The sequence below is a fragment of the Vipera ursinii genome, assembly GCF_947247035.1.
Source record: "Vipera ursinii genome assembly, chromosome: 1".
Lineage (NCBI taxonomy): Eukaryota > Metazoa > Chordata > Lepidosauria > Squamata > Viperidae > Vipera > Vipera ursinii.
This window is the reverse complement of record NC_139512.1, coordinates 343273212-343294751: the sequence shown is the minus strand read 5'-3', so window position 1 is coordinate 343294751 and position 21540 is coordinate 343273212. Positions and strand designations below refer to the sequence as shown.

Genomic DNA, 21540 nt, shown 5'->3' with positions numbered 1-21540 from the left:
CCCAGGTATTGAGGTCAGGCTGATAGGTCTGTAGTTTCCTAGATCTATTTTTTTCCCTTTTTTGAAGATGGGAACTATACCAGCTCTTTTCCAGTCCTCTGATAGTTCCCTAGTGCTCTATGATCTTTGAAAAATATAGTTCAGTGGTTCTGAGATCACATCTGCCAGCTCCTTCAGAACCTTGGGGTGTAATCCATCTGGTCCCAGTGATTTGAACTTGTCTAGGCTGGACAGGTGCTCACTTACCATTTTCTTGCCTATCTTAACTTGTGTTTCTAATCTGTTTTTTATGGTATTGTTTTTGATAGGTTGGACTGTTTTTTCCCATTATGTAAAGAAAGATGCAAAAAATGAGTTAAATAGTTCTGCTTTCTCCCTATTGCTTGTCACTTTCTTGCACTTTCCCCCACTAATGGACCAATCATTTCCTTAATTTTTTTCTTGTTTTTTACATGTTGAAAGAAGCTTTTTTGTTATTTTTTACTTTTGTCGCAAGCCTTACTTCATTTTGAGCCTTGGCTTTCCTCACTTCATCTTTGCAGGCACGGGCTCTTTGCTGAAATTCTGACTTAGTTATGTGCCCCTCTTTCAACTTTTTATACTTGTCCTTTTTATCTTTCTATTTATCAGAGAGTTCTTTATGCAGCCATGCTGGTTTCTTTTGAAAGCTGTTATTTTTCCTCTTTGTTGGTATTGTGCTAGACTGGGCTTTTATTATCTCACTTTTCAAAATTTCTCAAGCTTCTTGAGTTGTTTTCCCCTTAAGGATTCTCATCCGTGGAATCCTTCCTAAGCTCTCTCTAAGTTTATTGAAATTAGCTCTCTTAAAATCCAAGACTCTAGTTTGACTGTGTTCTATTGCTTGTGCTTCCATAATGTTGAATTCCAATATTGCATGATCACGTCTTCCCAAGGTTTCTGTGGCTTCAACAACTTCTATCATTTTATCTCTGTTAGTGAGGAGTAGATTCAATATGGCTAATCCCCTAGTTCCCTTCTCTACTTTTTGGGTGACAAAGTTGTCTGCTAGGTTTGTCAGGAATCTGTTTGAACTTCCACTTGGTGCAGAGTTTGTCTCCCAGTTGATGTCAGAGTAGTTAAAGTCCCCCATTACTATTGTGATGTGCTTCCTACATACCTTAGTTAGTTGACTAGCAAAACATTCATCTATTTCCTCTGTTTGATTGGGTGGCCTATAGTATACACCTATGGCAATGTCATCCCCCCCTTTTTATATTGACCCAAATGCATTCAAGACAGTTTTATTATTGTGCTCTATTTCTGTAGAGATGTAGTTATTTCTTGTATATACAGCAACTCCACCTCCTCTTTTGTTTGGTCTGTTCCTTTTAAATAATTTAAATCCCTCTAGCTGTGTGTTCCATTTGTGGGTTTCATCCCACCATGTTTCCGTAATGGCAACAATATCATATCTGCCCTCATTTACCTTAATTTCTAGTTCACCCTGCTTACTGTTCATATTCTGCGCATTGGTGTTCATATTCTGCGCATTTGAGTCCTTTATGATTGAACCTGTGTTTACTTTCTACATAACCTGTGTAGTGCCTGAGTTCCCCTATTTTCTTACCTCCTGTTTGGTTAGTGCACTTTGTGTGGCACTCACTATTAAAAGCTTGATTTTGCTTGACAGCAAGTTTGATATTCTTGTCCACACACACATCTATGTTACATGCACTGATAACCCTATAATTTTTAGATTGCTGGGGTCAGGAATGTTAACTCACTGTCCCCATTGTTTAGTTTAAATATTCCTCCAGAAAATCTGTGAATTTCTTGGATGGATGCAAACCATCTCTTTTGTACATTTTTTCATTGGACCAGCTACAGACATCGTGACTAATATAACCAAAGCCTTCTCCTTTACAACACTCCTTTAGCCACATATTGAATTCTGCTATATGCTGGACTTTTCCATTTTGCTCCTTATACACTGGTAAGACCTCTGAAAAAGTAAGCCTACAGTCTATCCTGCTAGGTTCCTGCCCCAAGCTCTGGAAATCATTCTACACAGAGAGTACATCTTTTTGGGACACATCATTAGTGCCAAGATGTACAATAGCCTCCACATCACAGTCCTTGCTGGCATTCTTGACTATTTTAAAAATACACTTCTTGTCCCTACTGGTAGTAGCACCTGGAAGACACCTGACGTCTTTCGAAATCCCTGTGTCCTTTCCTAAATTTATATCCCTTATAATTGAATCACCAACCAGAAGGTGGCTTCTCTATTTGGATTGCTTTCTCTTCCTGCATGACTGATGTGTAATACCTGATTCACACTTCTCCCTGTCAAACACAAGTTCTTCATCTTGGACCACAATCCCCTGCTTATTTGAGTTATCATCACAACTCAAATAGCCTTGGTGGAGCAGTGGGCTAATGCCTCCTTAAGTAACACCAGCTGCCTGCAATTAGTGCAGGTTCGCATCCCACCAGGCTCAAGGTTGACTCAGCCTTCCATCCTTCCAAGGTAGGTAAAATGAGGACCCAGATTGTTGGGGGCAATAAGCTGACTTTGTAATAATGCCGCTGGTGGGGGGACAAAAGCCCTAATAAGCAGGCATATACATAGAATGAAGGCTATTGCTCAGCACATTGGTTTGTGCTTAAATTGTAAGCCGCCCTGAGTCTTCGGAGAAGGGCGGGATATAAATGGGATTAAAATAAAATAAATAAAATAAACTACCTTGACCTGTCTCCTTAATGTCCCTGTTAAGGTCAGCAAGGGCATTGTATCTGTTATGCAGGGACACAGCGAAAGCTTCTACACTGCCCTTCTCCTGCAGGATCTTTGTGGTAGAGGGGGCTGACAGCACGGAGGCTCAATAGAGTAGAAGGGCTGAACTGGACACCTAATTTCTGCCTGAAGAGCACAGATTACAGGCCCTAGATAAATAATCTGTCCTTGTAGTCTTGTGATTTGTTTACAGATAGGAATGTTTCCAAGTTTGAAAAGAGTACTGCAAAAGACAGCTGCAAAACAAGTGTTGCACTGAACTAAGCGAGACATTCTGAGATGAAAGGAATCTCAGATGCACTTGCCCTGAATGTACTGCTGTTTTTGATTTTTAGCTATATGTTTCTACTTTCCTCCTCCACCCTCCTCCTTCTTAACTCACAGATTGTAGATCTTCCCAGCAACCTCAGGGCAGTTTAAATGCAATGGCGGTCCAAATTATGAATGCATACTGATCTATATCTATCTTCTGTGTATTCTTTTATTCAATCATGCTTCTATATTAAACTTTGGATAAGAGGTGTGGGGAAGATTCCACAAAAATCCATATACTTTTTGCATCTATTAGACTAGCTTTTCCCGAAAGAAAAGGGAGAGATTAAGTGGTAAAATGTGGCTTTCAACTTTTACCCTTGGAAAATTGAGCCAAAAATTTTGACCGTTCCCTTAAAAATTATGTCCCAGGTTGAAAAAGGTTGCCCAGTTCTAAAAAGTTGAAAGAAATAGAAGAGATTGAAATTAGGCAATCTTTGGAATAATGAGCATGAATGATTGTTCTTGAAAAAAGTGGCAGTTTTTTTGGTTGTGAAATTACTCTCTTTCAATCATAAAGTATGGTCAGTACAAAAAGAAATTATATATATATATATATATATATATATATATATATCTGTGTGTGTGTGTGTGTGTGTGTGTGTGTGTGTGTGTGTAAATTATGTATATGTATATATATATATATATATATATATATATATATATATATATATATATATATATATATATATACACTTTGGAAAACATTTAATAATGGTTTGTAATTACTGCCATGTTGCTAAAAAAAGCTATTCAAAAGCTGGGACACTAAACTCATATAGTTGGGCTTGTCCTAATATTTTGACCTGAAACTCAGATTGTTAACCTGACTTTAAGCAATTGTTGTTTGTCAGAAATATATAAGTTTCTTCGTACTTCTGACCAGCTGCCTGCAATTAGTGCAGGTTCGCATCCCACCAGGCTCAAGGTTGACTCAGCCTTCCATCCTTCCGAGGTAGGTAAAATGAGGACCCAGATTGTTGGGGGCAATAAGCTGACTTTGTAATAATGCCGCTTGTGGGGTGTGTGAAAGCCCTAATAAGCAGGCATATACATAGAATGAAGGCTACTGCTAAGCTTGTAAGCCGCCCTGAGTCTTCGGAGAAGGACGGGATATAAATTGAATTAAAATAAAATAAATAAAAATAAAATGCACTATTTTAAAAATCCAATATAAAATAAAAATATTAGCAAATTATTAGCAAATTAACATCAGAGTGCTTTAGCTCTTAAATACACAAGCAATTCCTAGCACCACTAAATATTATGAAAACTTAAAGCAGCACTTAAAATCCAGCTGTTATATCTGCTATAATCAATGGCCTAATGCAATATTATGGACAGGTTATACTTTTGGAAATTCAAAGCAAGAAAACATCCTTAGAAATGCATATTTTAAGACCCAACATTTTTTATAAGAAGCATTAGATACTATTTAAATGCCCATTTCCATTATTTGATTAATGGATTTGTGTGGAAATAAAATTGATTTATGGATAAATATATGCAAAAGTGACAGGGCCAAGAAACAAGGACAAGCGAGGACTGGCTAGCTTTTTTGCTACTTGAATGCTTCTTCTGAGAAAGCCACAGTATGGTCCAAATCCCATTTTAATTCATTATTAATTAATTTGGGGGGGGAGGTGGAGAGCATTATATACAGCATCTTGATTTCTGCAAGAAAGACAGAATAGAAATTTAACAAATGATTATCACCATCATCAACACACCCCACAATATTTTGGAAATCTTGGCTGAATACATTGAAATCGTCAATGAAATGCTATGTTCCTGCACAGAACTTGGCAACGTGATAAACGTTTTCAGCCATCGTATTGCTGAACTTGATGCATGCACTCTATAATCTCTAAATATTTAAACAGATTGGCACTAGGACAAAGAGTTGATCCAGAATGGAGCAGAGAGGAATACACCAAGGCAAATAATCTCTCTTACCGAGGCAGGGATGAAGGAGCTACAAAAGGTAACAGTTGACCAGAAGGATATTCCAATGCTGAGGATGATTTTCTGATTGTATCGGTCCCCAAGGTATCCAAAAACAGGAGCCGAGAACAAGAAACAGAGAATGAAAACTGCCATGAAAAGAAAGGAGAGTAATGATAAAGACAGGTGAATAACCTCACCTGACTTTCAACACAACTATCATTTTAGTGCATTTGTCATCCCACTCTAGATTCATTACAGTCTGTTTCACCTGGAATTATCCTAGAAGATGAGACACACGCTGCTATTGATGAAGAACACAGCTATCCAATTGCTGAATTGGACAGTTAATTGGAATCCCACAATATCAATATTTAAGGTGCTCCACTGGCAACTGTGAATTACTGGATCCTCTTCAAATTGTTAACATTAAAATGCAAGTCCCTAAAAGGCTTAGGGCCCCGGAACACAGAAGAACATTCCTTACAGTAAAACCTAATCTGCAATAAACTGACCAAGCTCATGTTCTTATCTACATAACTGGCATGAGAATGGTGACAACAAAAGGGCCTTTTAATAGCGACACCTTAGATACAAAACTCCCTTCTGGGGAATCATTGTTGGCTTCTAAGTACTACTAAGTACTAAGTAATATTAAGTGCTGGGTACTACTGGCTACTGTCCTCAATTCACAGTTCATATGGTGACTGTTCAAAGTTACAACGGCACTGAAAAAGATGACTTAATGACCGTTTTTCACACTTACGACCATTGGAGCATCTCCATGGTCATGTGATCAGAATTTAGATGCTTGGCAACCGACTCATATTTATGACGGTTGCAGGGTCTTGAGGCCATGTGACCACTTTTTGTAATCTTCTGACAAGCACAGTCAACAGGGAAGCCAGATTCACTTAAAAACTGGCTTACTAACTTATCAACTTTAGTGATTCACTTAACAACTGGGGCAAGAAAGGTTGTAAAATGGGGCAAAACACACTTAACAAATGTCTCACTTAACAACAGACATTTTGGGCTCAGTTGTGGTCGTACGTCGAGGCTACCTGTATTGATATATACAGTATATATGGATATGTATATCTATATAGAAATGTGATTGTAAGATACTATTACTATAGCTGTTCTAACAAAACTAGCTTTAGGTCTACAGGGCATCTGTTTCTTCTATAGGGCTGATTCACTTGGAAGATTGAGAGAATGAGGACAAGAAATCGAAGATTGTTGAGATTTGACACTCACCAATAGGTTATTGGTAGTCATAACATTGAGGATGAGTCGTAAATAGCATTTTGGAAGTCCATCATAACTTCAAACGGTCATTAATTGACCAGCCCTAAGTTGAGGACTACCTGTATGCCTGAATTTGGTTAAGTAGATACCCTTTTTAATTTTAAATCCAATTTATGGCCATTTAAAGTGTTCCATGATCATGTGACTGTGTTTTTTGACATTGTTTCGCCTGTTTCTGGTGTTTACTTCTGGTTTCCAGCAAAAAAAAAGTCCATTTAGGAACTCATTTAATGATTGCCATGTGCACTTAACAACTGCTGCAAAAAAGGTAATAACATTGGGCATGGTCACATGATGACCCTCTTAATGACAGCAGTCATATGTCAAGATAATTATAATCCAAGCCATTCATTTTTTTTAAATGTGGGAAATACTGAAAGCAATGGCAAAATGAAGAATAATGTCATCAAACAGCATCACAAAGGCCCTACGTTTAGAGAAGTTAGCCACCACAACGTCTCTTGAGAAGCACAGGATATGAAATTAGGTGCATAGAAATTCAGTTTTCTATGGAACATCAACCCTTAGGGTTTTTTTTAAATTTCCAAAAGCAAGGTGGGTGGAGAAGTGCATCATTTCTTTTAAATATACATAGAGAGCTTCCTTATATGAGTCATATCATACAATGAGTATAGAACTTTTGACTCTAGCAGTTGACCAAGCTTTGAATTAGAAGTTGCCCTGCTTCCCAAGTGCAGGGATGATGTAGCACATGTTTCCTAAGTGTCATTAAGCTACAATTTCCAACCATTGGCCATATTATCTAGGTCTAGGATGTATGGATGCTTACTGAACATGATTTAAGGGGCTGTATGTGCCCTTCCCTGCTTCATGGGAGCCAGAAGAATCTAGAAATTAAATTTTGGGTGGTGATATTGGCAGATCATTGCTCCTTAACTTGGATAATGACTTTTAAGCTTCTTCAGGGTATCCACCTTGACCCTCTTGCTGTATATCACTGTTATAACAGAATACTGTAACAGAGTTGGAAGGGACCAACCTGCTGCACAAGTAGGAAACCATTCAGACAAATGGTTGTCCAATCTCTTCTTTAAAACCTCCACTGTTGGAGCATCCACCACTTCTGGTGGCAAGTTGTTCCACTGATTAATTGTTCTAACTGTCAGGAAGTTTCTCCTTAGTTCTAGGTTGCTTCTCTCCTTGATTAGTTTCCATCCGTTGCTTCTTGTCCTGCTTTCAGGTGCTTTGGAGAATAGCTTGACTCCCTCTTCTTTGTGGCAGCCCCTGAGATATTGGAACACTGCTATCATGTCCCCCCTCATCCTTCTCTTCATTAAAGTAGACATACCCAATTCCAGCAACCGTTCCTTATATGTTTTAGCCTCCAGTCCCCTGATCATCTTTGTTGCTTTTCTTTGCACTCTTAGTCCTCGAGTTACAACTGTAATGGAGCCTCCCCATTACGGTCTTAAGTCATGACTGTCATAAAATGGATTTTGCAATTTTTTTGAGTTGATCATTAAGCAAATGTGGTAGTCATAAGTGCAAATGCAGGAACTGTCAGGAAGTTTCTCCTTAGTTCTAGGTTGCTTCTCTCCTTGCTTAGTTTCCATCTGTTGCTTCTTGTCCTGCCTTCAGGTTCTTTGGAGAACAGCTTGACTCCCTCTTCTTTGTGGCAGCCCCTGAGATATTGGAACACTGCAATTATATCACCCCAGTCTTTCTTTTCATTAGACATACCCAATTCCTGCAACCAAACTTCATGTTTTAGCCTTCAGTCCCCTAATCAACTTTGTTGTTCTTCTCTGCAGTCTTTCTGGAATCTCAACTTCTTCTTTTATTGTGGCAACCAAAGTCTAACTTACAAATGAGTTGAGAGTTCAACTCCCATAATTTCCATGGAGAAAAGCCATGAATTCTGGGCTTTGTCATCCCAATACATGTAGAAGACCTGCCAACAAAATCTGTTTTAACTATTGTATTAAATTGGCTTCCATTGTCCCTACATTTAAATGTCCATATTTGTTTTCCTCATTTTGCAAATTAAAAGCACAGTAGTAATTTACTTTCAGAATATATGTACCAACTAAACCAAAAGATTAAAAGAGGATATCAGTCCTGGGATAGAGAATTGTTTTACCAGTGTGTAACAGGCCCGCAGTCTGGTCTTTAAAATTAAAGTAGTTCTGTATGTCCAGAAGCACTCCTGGAAAAAAAAGATATGGAACAGATTAATATATCGAATAGATTAATTTAATAGATTACATTTGTGGTGGTGTTGTCCTATCCTGACTCCAGGAGTTTCATAGCAAACGATCAGTTAGCACCTGATTCTTTTCCCAGATTCTGGGTCATGGTGACTAGGCTCCTTTTGTTGTGTGTTATAAGCTTATGTGTTGTTCATCAGATTCATCATCTTGTTTACTATTTTTTATATAAATTATACATTTTTATCTTGTTCTTATACTTGGAGCAAGCCAGAATCAATTTGAAGCTGAAATAGTAAATAGTAAATAAAAAAATGACCTCACTCTACATTTTATCCTCAAAATAATGGATTTTACGTTTAGGCTGAAACAGAACTGTCTTAATTCTCTTTAACCAGTTAAAACTCTCCAAATGTTATTTTAAGCCGTAGAAGCTGCATTCAAACAACATGTTAAGATTTAGTTAGATTTAACTTTGGTTAGCCTTTTTCTGGCTTAATATACTGAGTGAATCTGTTTGGTTAGTTTATAGCAGCGTTTCCCAACCTTAGGAACTTGAAGATGCGTGGACTTCGGGAATTCTGGGAGTTGAAGTCCACGCATCTTCAAGTTCCTAAGGTTGGGAAACGCTGGTTTATAGATCCATGGATTTTATCAATTCAGAAAATGAGTGTGTGTTATCTTGCAAAATATAAAGCTCACCTTAGACCTCCCAATAAACATTGACTTAGTCAACATTTTTAAACCAGGTCTCCTGGATGTCTACATTTGATACTGTGGTCCAACATTTTCTGAAAAGGTAGTATTCAGATTATTTATACTTCAGTTCTGATCCTCTTATGGCAGAATAGGCAAAGGTGAGGGATAAATTATATGGTTTAAACAGGTGGAGGATGTCATATGAGGAAAAGCTGTTTAGCAAAGGCAGGTTTGAAGCTTAGTAAAGTAAATTTTTTAAGATTTGAGATACCTATTTTCAAACAAGAAGAATATCTGCAACCTGAGAAAATCCCTAGGGCAATTCACCAATTTGTCAGTTGGTAAATATACCAACAGAGGTTCGCAACATTGTACAAGAGGTAGCAACCAAAACCATCCCAAAGAAAAAGAAATGCAAGAAAGCAAAATGGCTGTCTGAGGAAGCTTTGCAAATAGCTGAGGAAAGGAGGGAAGCGAAAGGCAAGGGAGAAAAAGAAAGATACGCCCAATTGAATGCAGAATTCCAGAGAATAGCTAGAAGAGATAAGAATGCCTTCGTAAATGAACAGTGCAAAGAAATAGAAGAAAACAATAGAATAGGGAGGACCAGAGATCTTTTCAAGAAAATTGGAGAGATGAAGGGAACGTTCAATGCAAAAATGGGCATGATAAAGGACCAAAATGGCAGGGACCTAACAGAGGCAGAAGAGATTAAGAAGAGATGGCAAAATTACACAGAAGAACTATACAGGAATGAGCTTAATGTCCCTGATAATCACACTGAGGTGGTCACTGACCTAGAGCCAGACATCCTAGAATGTGAAGTGAAGTGGGCCTTAGAAAAGCTGAGCAACAACAAAGCTAGTGGAGGTGACGGTATTCCAGCTGAGCTATTCAAAATCTTAAAAGACGATGCAGTAAAAGTGCTACACTCAATTTGCCAGCAAATTTGGAAAACTCAACAGTGGCCACAGGATTGGAAAAGATCAGTTTACATTCCAATTCCAAAGAAAGGCAGTGCCAAAGAATGTTCAAACTATCGCACCATTGCACTCATTTCTCATGCTAGTAAAGTTATGCTTAAAATCCTACAAGCTAGACTCCAGCAGTATGTGGATCGAGAACTACCAGAAGTACAGGCAGGATTTCGAAGAGGCAGAGGAACCAGAGATCAAATAGCCAACATACGCTGGATCATGGAGAAAGCTAGGGAGTTCCAGAAAAACATCTACTTCTGCTTCATTGACTATGCTAAAGCCTTTGATTGTGTGGATCATAACAAACTGTGGCAAGTTCTTAAAGAGATGGGAGTACCAGAACATCTTATTTGTCTCTTGAGAAACCTATATGCGGGCCAAGAAGCAACAGTGAGAACTGGACACGGAACCACTGATTGGTTCCAAATTGGGAAAGGTGTCCGGCAAGGCTGTATACTGTCGCCTTGCCTATTTAACTTATATGCAGAGCATATCATGAGAAAGGCAGGGCTAGAGGAGTCAAAAGTTGGAATTAAGATTGCTGGAAGAAATATCAACAACCTAAGATATGCAGATGATACCACTCTAATGGCAGAAAGTGAAGAGGAACTGAAGAGTCTCTGGTTGCGAGTGAAGAAGGAGAGTGCAAAAGTTGGGTTGAAACTAAACATTAAGAAAACCAAGATCATGGCATCCGGCCCTCTCAATTCCTGGCAAATAGATGGGGAAGAAGTGGAGGTAGTGACAGACTTTATCTTCCTGGGCTCCAAGATCACTGCAGATGGGGACTGTAGTCAAGAAATTAAAAGACGCTTGCTCCTCGGGAGGAAAGCCATGGCAAATCTAGACAGCACACTAAAAAGCAGAGACATCACCCTGTCAACAAAAGTGCGTATAGTCAAGGCTATGGTCTTCCCAGTTGCAATGTATGGCAGTGAAAGTTGGACCATAAGAAAGGCTGAGCGCAAAAGAATTGAGGCCTTTGAACTCTGGTGCTGGAGAAGACTCCTGCGAGTCCCTTGGACTGCAAGGCGATCAAACCGGTCAGTCCTAGAGGAGATCAACCCTGACTGCTCTTTAGAAGGCCAGATCCTGAAGCTAAAACTCAAATACTTTGGCCACCTAATGAGGAGGAAGGACTCACTGGAGAAGAGCCTAATGCTGGGAAAGATTGAGGGCAATAGAAGAAGGGGACGACAGAGAATGAGGTGGCTGGATGGAGTCACTGAAGCAGTAGGCGTGAGCTTAAATGGACTCCAGAAGATGGTAGAGGACAGGAAAGCCTGGAGGAACATTGTCCATAGGGTCGCGATGGGTCGGACACGACTTCGCAACTAACAACAACAACAAATATACAAAGATGTTACTTTGGTCTAGCTGGCAGTTCAGGTTAAGCAAAGCTACTTAAAAATAGCTTGAAAGAACTGGAACTTCTCACTTTGCTTTTGCTTGAATATATACAGCTCTTGTTAACTTTTTTCCTAATTTCCCAGTAACCCAATAAAATTAATAGCCTATTTCCTGAAACTTGAGATGAGAGAGAACATAATGTAAGTATCAAAGCAGACCCAAATACTCAAATGATAATACATCATTTCTGGGAACTATAGAGTAATTCAAATATATAAAATGATATTAAATATATAATTACTATTGTATTAAGTATAATATTAACTTAAGCTTGTTTTTCCCCATCCAGACCTCCATAGCTTCCAAAGAGTGAGAAAGAACCTTTTGGTCAGCCTGGGGCCAAGATTTATAACTAAGTATCATTTACTACACTGATGACGTCACAGCCCATGCTCTCAGTCTTCCTCATCCAGATGTTAAATTGCAAGGATTTAGAGTAGTGTTTCTCAACTTTTGCAGCTTGAAAATGTGTGCACTTCAGTTCCCAGAATTCTCCAGCCAATTATACTGGCTGAGGAATTCTGGGACTTGAAGTCCACACATCTTAAAGTTGCCAAGGTTGAGAAACACTGGTTTAGAGCTAAACATCTTCCCTGATACCAATAATGACTGGAACCAATCCTGGAAAAAAGAGGAGGAGAACCACCACAAAACTCTGCCCTCCACTGATGATCAAGGAGGGCAAGAAGAAACATACCATCTCTGTTGTGTACTGGGTTCTTTGCAGCAAGCAGGAGACAAGGCGAGAGAGTTCAAGCAGGAACATGCTTTATTGAATGCAGGAATTGAACTAGTAACCAAGGCTTCTATGCAGTTATTTATACTGCTGGCCACTAGGCGGCAGCCAATAGGTTTGAAGGAGCCTATTGCCACCCTAGAGCCAACCAATGGTGGTCCTGGAGACTCCTTGTCTGAGGAGCCAGCAACCGTTACCCAACTCCTTAATTAAGCAATCTCAAACAGCATTCAAAGACACATGGTACAGTTCAAGTAAAACAGGCCCAATACATTACAATCTCCATTCTGGTCTCCTGGAGATTATAAATGCAAACAATACAGCTTTTGTGATGTACCATTCTAAGAAAGCAATGGGAGAATCCAGATTCTTGTAACAACTGTGTGATTAACTTAATTGCAATGAGTCACTTAGCAACCAAGGCAAAAAAGGTCATAAAATGGAGCACAACTCACTTAACAATTTCTTTGCTTAGCAATGAAAATATTGGGCTAAATTGTAGTCGTAAGTCGAGGACTACGTGTAATTGGGATGCTTCAGTTGGACTAGATCACGGGTGTCAAACTCGATCATGTCACATGATGTATTGTGATGTATGGTGACCAGTGGTGGGATTCAGCCACTTCGCACCAGTTCGAGAGAACCGGTAGCTAATTTTTTGTTGCCCAGGCCCAGAATGGACTTCTGGAAGTGGCATCCACACAGAGAACCAGTTGTTCACATATCTGAATCCCAACACTGATGGTGGCGTTTTTTTGCCTTTGTGGAAATGGGGTGGGCGTGGCCTGCGTGTGACGCATCTGACCCAGGAGTTGCCAGTTTGACACCACTGGACTAGATCAGTGGTGGGATTCAAATATGTGAACAACTAGTTCTCTTCTGGAAGTCCATTCTGGGCCTGGGCAACAAAAAATTAGTTACCGGTTCTGTCGAAGTGGTGCGAACCAGCTGAATCCCACCACTGGACTAGATGATTAAATGCATTCTTCCAACATTTATTGTATCATTTATGGCAGTTGGGGCATTGAGCTTTAATCCATGGAAGCTGGTATGAAAATAGCTCAAAATAATTATCTTTTTCTTATTGCAACAAGATAATTTAGATAGCGCTATGCTTAATTGAACATACTCCCCATTCCTCACCCCTTTTTTCCCCTTCTAGTTCTTATTCAACTTAATGAGAGAGAAATTGCTTTCAATTTCTCCTTTAAGAGGAGAGTATTTTAATGACATTCTGACGATGGTGGAATTCTTGTTTTTATTTAGTTATGAAATGATAGAGAGAGGTGTCTGAATGGCCCAATTTTCATTGTACAATAATTCTCCAATAATTTTTAGCCTCCTTGTACATCTGGTTCATCCCAAGGCAACATCACAAGAAAGAATAGTTGCCATAGGGGCATTTCATATTAGGAAGAATGAATAAACAGAGAGGCTGGAGAGAGATGAAAGAGTTTGTTACCTCAGGAACGGCACCAGCTCAAAAACATCTCTGAAAAATTCTCAGGGATCTGAACAGTACAGTCAGAAAAACAGAAGTCATTCCTCTACAGAAAAATTATAAGTATTATTATTGCCAAACTGCAAGAAAGGTTTCAGCCCATTCCGGGTGCTATTGTCACAAAGTAATTGTAAATAGGATCCAGCCTACCTGCTACAAGAAACCAGTCCATATAATTCACCAGGTTCAGATGGCAAAGCGTAGCAATTGCGATGTAAGCCCTTCTGGTAGGTGGCTGTGATGATCCTTGAGATTGCTCTGTTGATTCCATGGTTCCATAAGCCTTGACTGATGCAGGAGATTGAGGTGGTAGATCTGGGATCACTCCTTCAGCCATCTTCCTGGTCAATACTTCCAGTTAGTTGCAAAAAGCCATACCTTGGTTCGGCACTTGTCTGTTGCTCTGCAAGGAGCTTCAGCTTTGCTCATGCCTCCAACAGGAGGAACTAAGCTCTGCTCAGTCATTTCCTGTAAAAATGTTGCCTGTGTACTGGCCACAGAATTTTCAAGGTTCCCCTCCATCCAACATGGTCACACGCCAGTGAGAAAAGCAGTCCTGCTTCTTTCAACTGGCTGAGAAGACAACGTATCCATGGGCAATAGAGAGAGGCAAGGCTAAGTTGAGATCATGAAACTGTGGAGAGAAGCAGAAGGCCCCATCTTTTACATGCTGAGCATCTCCAGATTTGGTTGAAAAAAGAATCACATTGAGAGAGGAACTGCTAATTTGAGTAAACTGAATCTTCACCTTGTGATTCCAGCTGTGTCTACACAACCCACTAAACCCACAGGCCAGTTGCTCATATATTAACATCTTACGCAAACCAACCCATGTGTTAGATGATTTGTTGGGTTGTGAGGACCTTAAAAATTCAGTTAACCAAATGGCTATCGATCAGTTAGCCATGACAAACTGTATTATGTGAACTCAGCCACAATCATGTACCTGTCACAGGTCAAGAACTATGTTCGGGTGAACCAGGTCGCAGAGGATAGACTGAAGGCCGCCACACTTCTCTGTGTGTGCGGCCCAGCGACATTTGATCTGGCCAAAAACCTGTTTGCGCCCACGCCATTGGAATCCGTCTCCTACGCCGAAATGAAGAAGAAGCTCGGAGAACATTGTTAAGGAATTTGTTGTGCAGAGGTCTCTTTGTGCTACCAAAGAGTTGCACAGACAAGGAAGGGTACTGAGAGCAGTAAGAGTCACACACAGGAGTACACTGAGTGGTAAAAGCAAAAAGTATTTTACTTTGAGGTGGTGTAGGAACAAAAATGCACAGTCAAAAACAAACAGTCCAAGTAGCAATCCAAAATACAAAGTCTTCTTACTGGTCCAGAGGTCAATACACAGTTCAGGTAACAGAGCAAAAACAGTAATAGTAGAGAGCAGTGAATTCAGAGAGAGAGAGAAGCTACGTTTCTAGCTCCCCTTTATGGCCATGAGAACACTTACACAACCATTGGCCAATTAACATCTTAAAGACATAACATCATGGTTAATATATTTTCAACCCAACATTGTAGGCTAACACCATATGCCTAACAAACATTTCCAACCAAAGATGTCGATGATTGCATGACGCTACGCCTTCAAACAACGAATGCAGCAGCTGGGAGAGACCACATCCGAGTGCATTGCAGCCTTGAGGCAGCCGCTTGCCTGTGTCGATTTTCAGACATCAAAGAGCAACTTCAAGACCGGCTCGTCTGCAGCCTCCGCAACCAAGTGGACGAAGCTGCCGGTGGAGCTGTCCGAACGATCTGGACTGCCAAAACGATGCAATGCGAAGAAGCCGTCCACCACAAGATTGCAGAACTCACCAAGGACTCCGAAGAAGACGCCAAAGTCGACAAGTTGCACAGACAACCCGACCAACAGCTCTGCAGCAGCAAGCAGCAAGAGACTACTTAAAAGGCAGATCTCTTGCCTAGATGTCTAGGTTGTGGCGGCCGCCACCAACGGTCGGACTGCAGGTTTCAGACAGCCACGTGCCAGGCCTACGGAAAAACCAGCCACATCGCATCAGTTTGCAGAGGTCGCCAGAGGGACCGGCCATTAAATCGCCAGTCGGAAGATCTGACAAGGAGAGGTACTGGGGCCCCGGGGCCATTCAGCAGGGGGTTTTGCTCAATCCATAGAAGTGTCTTCCGTACCGGGGCCCAACGCCCCCTTAAGCCCAAGTATAGACTTCAGGTGGAGCTGCAAGGAGTCCCCTGTAAGATGGAGCTGGACACAGGCTCTGCCATTTCCATTATTTCTCTGGACACATTTAATTCTGTGTGCAGTCACAGCAGAAGATGGGCCAAGCTGAGGCCCTCTGACATACTTTTAACAGATTTTAAGAACGCTAAAGTCGCAGTCAAGGGTGAAGCCACCTTGGCCGTTAAATTTAAGGGGTTTTCAGGGCACCTGGATGTTGTCGTAGTAGGGGGCCAGAGAACGAGCCTAATTGGGCTTGATTGGTTTGATACACTAGGCATCCAAGTAACCGGTATCAACCGGACACAAGTTGCGGATCTAGCGTCAGTTTGCGAGGACTTCGCAGACGTATTTGATTCAGCCCTAGGAACTTACACGGGCCTGCCAATAGCATTCAAACTAGACCCAAACGTGGTTCCCATTAGGATTAAGCCTTGCAGGGTCACCTTTGCCCTCAAGCACAAAATAGACATGGAACTAGACAAGCTTGTGGAACAGGGCATTTTGCAACCAGTAGATGGTGGGGAGTGGGAAACTCCTATTGTAACACCACTTAAAGCCAATGGGGAAGTCAGAATATGCGCAGATTATAAATGCACAATTAACCGGGCCCTTAAACAGCACGCATACCCAGTCCCCATGGTGAGCCACATCCTGGCATCTTTGCAGGGTGGCACCACTTTTGTGAAATTAGATTTGGTGCAGGCCTATCAGCAACTACCTGTTGATGAGGCCATGGCTGCAGCACAGACAATTGTGATGCACAGGGGGGCTTTCAGAGTAAAGCGCTTGCAATTTGGAGTCAGTGTAGCCCTGGGCATTTTTCAGGGAATCATGGCACACTCAAAGGCATTCCAGGGGTTTGCCCCTATTTTGATGACATGCTTATTGCTGGAGAATCTACAGAAGTGCTAGCAAAGAGGCTCAGAGCTGTCCTGCAGAGGCTGTGTGAAGCAGGTCTCAAACTAAAAAAGAGCAAATGCAGTATTGGGGTTTCCTCAACTGAATTTTTGGGGTTTCACATTGATGCTAATAGCATCCACCCAGCTGAGTCCAAAGTGAAGGCCATTCACATGGCACCTAGTCCTAAAACAAAAGGAGAGCTGCAAGCATTCTTGGGCCTCCTCAACTTCTACCACGCGTTCCTTCCTAACAAGGCCGCAGTGGCAGAGCCGCTTCACAGGCTCTTAGATAAAAAATCTTCTTGGAAGTGGACCAGCATTCACGAAAAAAGTTTTCAGGACCTGAAGGCACTTCTGTTGGTCAGTTCCACTATCACTCATTTCAGGGAGTCTAAACCAGTCTGCTTAGCATGTGACACATCCCCATTGGGGTGGGTGCAGTCTTGAGTCACTTAGAGAAAGATGGAACCCAAGTTCCCATTGCATTTTATTCAAGGACACTGTCCTCTGCTGAGCGTAACTATGTTCAAATTGACAAAGGGGCATTGGCCATGGTAGCTGGAGTTAAAAAATTCCACGACTACTCATATGGCAGGGACTTCATGGTCTTACAGACCACAAACCGCTACTGGGGTTATTCACTACAGACAAACAGATACACCATATATTATCCCCTAGAATGCTGAGATGGTCTATTTTTTTTATCAGCGTACACGTTTAAGCTGATTTACAAACCTGGCAAAGAAATGGGCCATGCAGACGGCCTGAGTAGGCTTCCACTGCCACAAATCGAACCAGATCTGGCCCCAGCGGCCTGCATATTGTCCATTCAGGACTTGCCAGAGTTTCCCCTCCACGCTGGGGACATAGCTGCAGAATCAGCAGCTGATATGACACTAAGTAGAGTGCTTTCTTGGGTGCACACAGGGTGGCTGGATAAAAGCCCAGGCCCTGAATTTCAGAGTTATTTTACTAGAAGACACAAGCTATCAGCTCACAAGGGTTGCATCCTATGGGGGAACAGGGTCATAGTCCCCACCTCACTAAGCGGCAGGGTCTTACAATCACTGCATGAAGGTCATCCGGGTATTGTCCGTATGAAAGCTTTAGCTAGAAGCTACTTATGGTGGCCAGGTTTAGACAAGGCCATTGAAGCCCAGGTGCATGGATGTTACACATGCCAACAATCAAGGCCTGAAATGCCGCACGCTCCAGTTCACAGGTGGGAGGAGACTCACACGCCCTGGTCTAGAATTGACATAGACTTCGCTGGGCCCTTTCAGGGACAGCTCTTCCTTATAGTGGTCGACAACCAGAATGGCATGAAGTAATTCCAGTCGCTAACATGACTACTGCTAGGACCATCTTTGCCACACATGGGCTGCCAGACATCATAGTATCCGACAATGGAGCCCAATTTACAGCAGCAGAATTTCAGGCATTCCTGAGAGCAAACCTCATCAGGCACGCAACGTCGGCCCCATTTCACCCTTCTTCTAATGATCAAGCTGAACACATGGTCCAGACCACAAAAGAGTTACTGAAGCGTATAGTGACTGGGGACTGGCATCACAGATTGGCAGATTTTTTACTTTGCCAGCATTCCACACCCTGCACGACTACAGGGAATAGCCCAGCAGAGCTGCGCTGGGGGAGGCGACTGATCACAAAACTGGACAGGTTGCATCCAGATAGGGTGGCAGCAGAAGCTTCGCGCCCAAAACCCCCAAGGGGGCTGCAAGTGGGCGATGGGGTGTGGGCCAGGAACAATGAGCATGGGAATTTGTGGGTGCCTGGAAAAATTACTAAAATGTCAGGCCCCCTCTCTTACAAAGTGGGGCTGGAGGGCGGGCAAGTTGTCCGGTGCCACATCAATCAGCTTAGGAAGCATTTCCCAGAACAGCCACAAAGCGAGGACTTTGTCACAAGTCCTTATCAAGGTCCACAAACCAGCAGCCAAGCCAGCCCATGCATAGACTCTGAAGGCTCACACAGCCCAAGCAATGAGGAGTTGGCCATAGAGGAGGGGAGCCTGGACGTGCAACATGGGTCCCCTGACGGAGAAAGCCAACCTGATGGCTACAGCCGCTGTGCTAACTCTGCTGAACAAACTGACTCTGGGGTGGGCCAACCTGGAAAGGCCAGCCAGAGAGCACCAAGCCACTCTGAATCACTTGAACTAAGAGACACTGGTCTACCCAGCCCGGCGGGCAAGCTAGTAGGCTAGGACGTGCCTGGGTCCCCCAGGCATTCCACAAGGCCATGCAAACCTCCTGCTTATCTGCAAGATTTTGTTCTGAAATAATAAAACTATAATGTTGTATGTACCTTTGTATTTAATGCTGACATACAAGATTGTAATGGACAATGGAGCTATAATGTTGTAAGTACTATATCATGCTGCTAAGTGGAACCTATTCACACCAGTTTTAAGTCTTTGTAAGGTGTATTGCTGTAATTACTTTCTTTCATTGCTGTAATGTTGTTCGTTCTAAGGGGGGAGGGGTGTAATGTATTGGGCTTGCTTGTTAACACCATGTGGTAACGGCTGGTAGGTTGCTGGAGCCGAGAACTAGCTAATGGCTCCCAGCATCTCAGACAACCCGTCTCCAGCGCTGCCATTGGTTGCCTCTAGGCGGCAATAGGTTGCTTCAAACCTATCGGCCACCGCCTAGGGGCCAGGGTATAAATTGCTGCATCTGCAGCCCTGTTCTCTAGTTCAGATTCTGCTAGCAATAAACCATGATCTTTGCTGAACTCACTCGCCTCTTCTTCATTCCTGCACAACGAACCCAGTATACAACAGAGTTCATCCTACCTTAGCCATTGAAGCCAGCCGGGTGACTTTTGGCCAATCACTCTCTCCTAGCCCAACCCACCTCATGGGGTTGTTGTTGTGAGGAAAATAGGAGGAGGAAGGTGTGTGGCTATGTTCACCACCTTGAGTTATTTGTAAAAATAATAAAGACAGAAATCTTTCCTTGCCATGAATCTCATGGTATGGTAAGACTGGCTTTATATATTTTATTTATATAATTTCTATAACTATTCAACTTAACCAGGTAACTCTGGATGGCTTACAATTCTAAAATTCTAAAACAGTTTAAAAATACTAAATAATAAAAACATCCACAAAATAAATGTATAAACAGCAGCTGTGATGGCTAATCAACTAATAGTAAAGCCAAATAATGAGGCCCTTAGCACATTCCAAACCCCAGGCCTGAGTACTTAGCCACATTTTTAAAACTTTGTAAAAAGCCAACAGGGTTGAGGCCCTTCTAATCTCTGAGGTGAAAATATTTCATAAGGCAGGGGTGAATATTTCATAACTCTGAGGTGAAAATATTTCATAAGGCAGGGACTATAACAGAAATTGCTGTTGCTAATATATATTGCTGTTGCTAACTGAGTCTTCTTTCAGTGAGGAGACCTGTCCTTCACTGCACCCAAAAGCAGATTATTAATTTAGGAAGAGCAGGGTAAGGCTCATAGAGTTTCCTCTTAGCTGTCTACCTCCCAGCATCTGCCATTTGAGGCAGATTTCTCACTCTGTTTAAATGCTGTCCCCATTTAGTGGTCTTCTTTGAGCCAGTACCTGAAGAGAAATGAGGATGATTAATATAAATTGTGGAGAGAGGTTCTTGCTTGAGTTTAGCTGTTGATCAAAGTGGTTCCTGCTTCAGGTGGGAAAGGAGAGTGGGGCCCACCAGAGGCCCAAGCATTAAGCAAACTTCCTGAAGTGAAGACCAAAAAGTTGGCTAATGGTGCTTAACCTTGAACACTACTTCCCCTGGGCTAAGACTCCAAACAGGAAGTCAGAGGAGAAAGCAGGCAGAAGAGACCTGTTAGTACAGTATTTCTCAAGCTTGGCTACTTGAAGATGTGTGCCAAGGAATTTGGGGAGGTGAACTAGTTCCTGCTTCTCAAACAGCACAAAATTAGCTCCATGTGAAAAGGATAGAGTAATGTTTCTCTGCCTTGGCTGCTTGAAGATGTGTGGATCTTAACTCCCAGAATTCCCCAGACAGCATATGCTGACTGGGGAATTCTGGGAGTTGAGGTCCACACATCTTTGAACAGCTACGGCTGAGAAACACAGAAATAACACATCTGGCATTTGCCTATTCTGTCGGCATTTGCCAGTTTTGCTTGGATATCACGATTGCTCTAATGAGGGCTCTTTGAGGCTCTCTGAATTTGGTTGTTTTTGTGCAGATGTTTCATTACCCAAACCAAGTAACCTCATCAATATTAGGACTGATGATGTTACCTAGTCTGGGTAATGAAATGTCTGCAGGAAAACAACCAAGCTCAGAGAACACCAAGGACCCCTCATTTCAACCCTGAGCCACAAATATTCTCCTTTATTAGAGTGTTCCAAATTTCTGATCAACTCGGAATCACTGCTTGTCCTTTGGGAGAAACAAGAGCTCCATTTACGTCAATCTTGGTGAAGCTAAATGTTTCATTTTATCTGCCAAATGGATAAGTGATAACTGGAATTGGTCATTTAATCATTTCATTAATGAGTTAAAAAGGATATCCTCCACCTTCCTCTTCATGGGGTGGAATACCTTTTTTTAATCAAGCAGAGAATGGAAAAAATGCATCTAGAA

General features: G+C 41.8%; 1 protein-coding gene across 1 annotated transcript in view; it reads right to left on the bottom strand.

The window, feature by feature from the left end:
• The window catches only part of LOC310632939 (protein spinster homolog 3-like), a 35525-nt gene extending 21318 nt beyond the window's left edge, over positions 1 to 14207 (bottom strand). The window contains exons 1-3 of the mRNA XM_083350394.1: positions 13967 to 14207; positions 8427 to 8492; positions 5027 to 5163 (exon numbers count right to left, since the gene is read on the bottom strand). Of these exons, the coding sequence (XP_083206520.1) occupies positions 5027 to 5163; positions 8427 to 8492; positions 13967 to 14153 (390 nt within the window). The 5' untranslated portion in view covers positions 14154 to 14207. The remainder of the gene's footprint in view (positions 1 to 5026; positions 5164 to 8426; positions 8493 to 13966) is intronic.
• Between the last annotated feature and the right edge of the window lie 7333 nt (positions 14208 to 21540).